The sequence below is a fragment of the Acyrthosiphon pisum genome, chromosome A1 (genome assembly GCF_005508785.2).
Source record: "Acyrthosiphon pisum isolate AL4f chromosome A1, pea_aphid_22Mar2018_4r6ur, whole genome shotgun sequence".
Classification (NCBI taxonomy): Eukaryota; Metazoa; Arthropoda; class Insecta; order Hemiptera; family Aphididae; genus Acyrthosiphon; species Acyrthosiphon pisum.
The window spans coordinates 168,758,125-168,759,453 of NC_042494.1; the positions used below are offsets into that span (position 1 = coordinate 168,758,125).

At 29.6% G+C, this 1,329-nt stretch overlaps 2 protein-coding genes across 9 annotated transcripts in view; one reads left to right on the top strand and one right to left on the bottom strand.

The window, feature by feature from the left end:
• Positions 1-1,329, bottom strand: part of LOC100570512 (ring canal kelch homolog) — a 278,429-nt gene that overhangs the window by 82,850 nt on the left and 194,250 nt on the right. The window lies entirely within an intron of this gene.
• Positions 1-1,329, top strand: part of LOC100158704 (kelch-like protein 3) — a 255,214-nt gene that overhangs the window by 39,089 nt on the left and 214,796 nt on the right. Inside the window, exons 6-8 of one of the 8 annotated variants that reach the window (XM_029486637.1) lie at positions 292-451; positions 525-637; positions 697-993. The exons of the other annotated variants lie outside the window; for them this stretch is intronic. Of the exons in view, the coding sequence (XP_029342497.1) occupies positions 292-451; positions 525-637; positions 697-993 (570 nt within the window). The remainder of the gene's footprint in view (positions 1-291; positions 452-524; positions 638-696; positions 994-1,329) is intronic. 8 annotated transcript variants of the gene reach the window in all.

Below are 1,329 nucleotides of genomic sequence, written 5' to 3' on the forward strand. Positions count from 1 at the left end.
TCAGAATCTAAAATTATTACGAATATTTTAATAATAATAATAAATTAATTAATTGACATTAATAAAAATAGATTTAATACCATAAAAATCTGATGAATATTCCTTCGCTTGTTAAAAAAAGAATGTAATTAAGATCTATTAAATATTTAGGACACAGTAATACAGTAATTGGTGGTTTAACAATTAAATATGTTAATTTTGGAATATATAGATAGCAACGCCAATGATCTTAAATATTATCTTTTTGATATATTTTAATTTAAATTTCATTATTTGTATTCGTTTTTGTAGGTATTTGAAAGTGTTATTAAATGGGTAAAAATGGATTTGGATCAGAGAAAAGACTTTTTGACAGAATTAATGGAACACGTGCGTTTGCCAATAATAGCATCTAGACCTGATGTATTATTAAACATAGTAAACGAACCTCTTCTAAAGAATAATCCTAAATGTTTGTTATTTTCATAAAATATATGCATGCATTATGAATTATTTAATTTCATTAATTATTATTATGTTTTTAGGTATTGGATATGTAATTGAAGCATACCATTTCAATCTACAAAAATCTGCTCAGAATTTCACCATTCCACAAACAATTCGTTGTAAGCCCAGGCAGTTTGGTGACTCACATAAAGTATGATTTTGTTTTGTTAAATTTATCTTCACAATAATTTCGTCCTTTTATTATATCAGGTTATTTTAATGTTCAACCGGTCTGATACATCACCAATGTGCTATACAGAATGGTATGACCCAGCAACCAAACTACGTGAGAAAGCACCAGGAATAAATGATGGTCGTCAGTTTGCTGGTCTAGGCGTAATTAGAGATCAATTTGTGTTTGCTGTGGGAGGTGTGAATAATTCATGTTCACAATCTGTTAGTATGCTTGATGTATCTTCTCAATCGCCCTCTTGGGTTCCAATGGCCGACCTGGTAGTTAAACGAGATCGATTAGGTGTTGGTGTATTGGATGATTGTATATATGCAGTAAGTTAAATCTGTATTTTACATATTTTATATTATAAAGTTAGAGTGTTGTGTAATTTTAGGTTGGTGGAGGAAATCACAAAAATTCATTAAATAGTGTTGAGGTTTTTGATGTCAGTATTCAAAAATGGAGGTTGGTAGCTAGTATGTCTACTGAAAGATATGGTTTGGGTGTTGGTGTACTCAATAATCGTTTATATGCGGTGAATATTTATATTATTTCTTTATTTATAATTTGTAATCAGGCTTAAAACTGGTAACTGGTTTGTAACGATTACCGTTAAAACCGTAAATTTGAGACCAAAACCGATAACCGCTTTTAGTTTTGGAATGCTG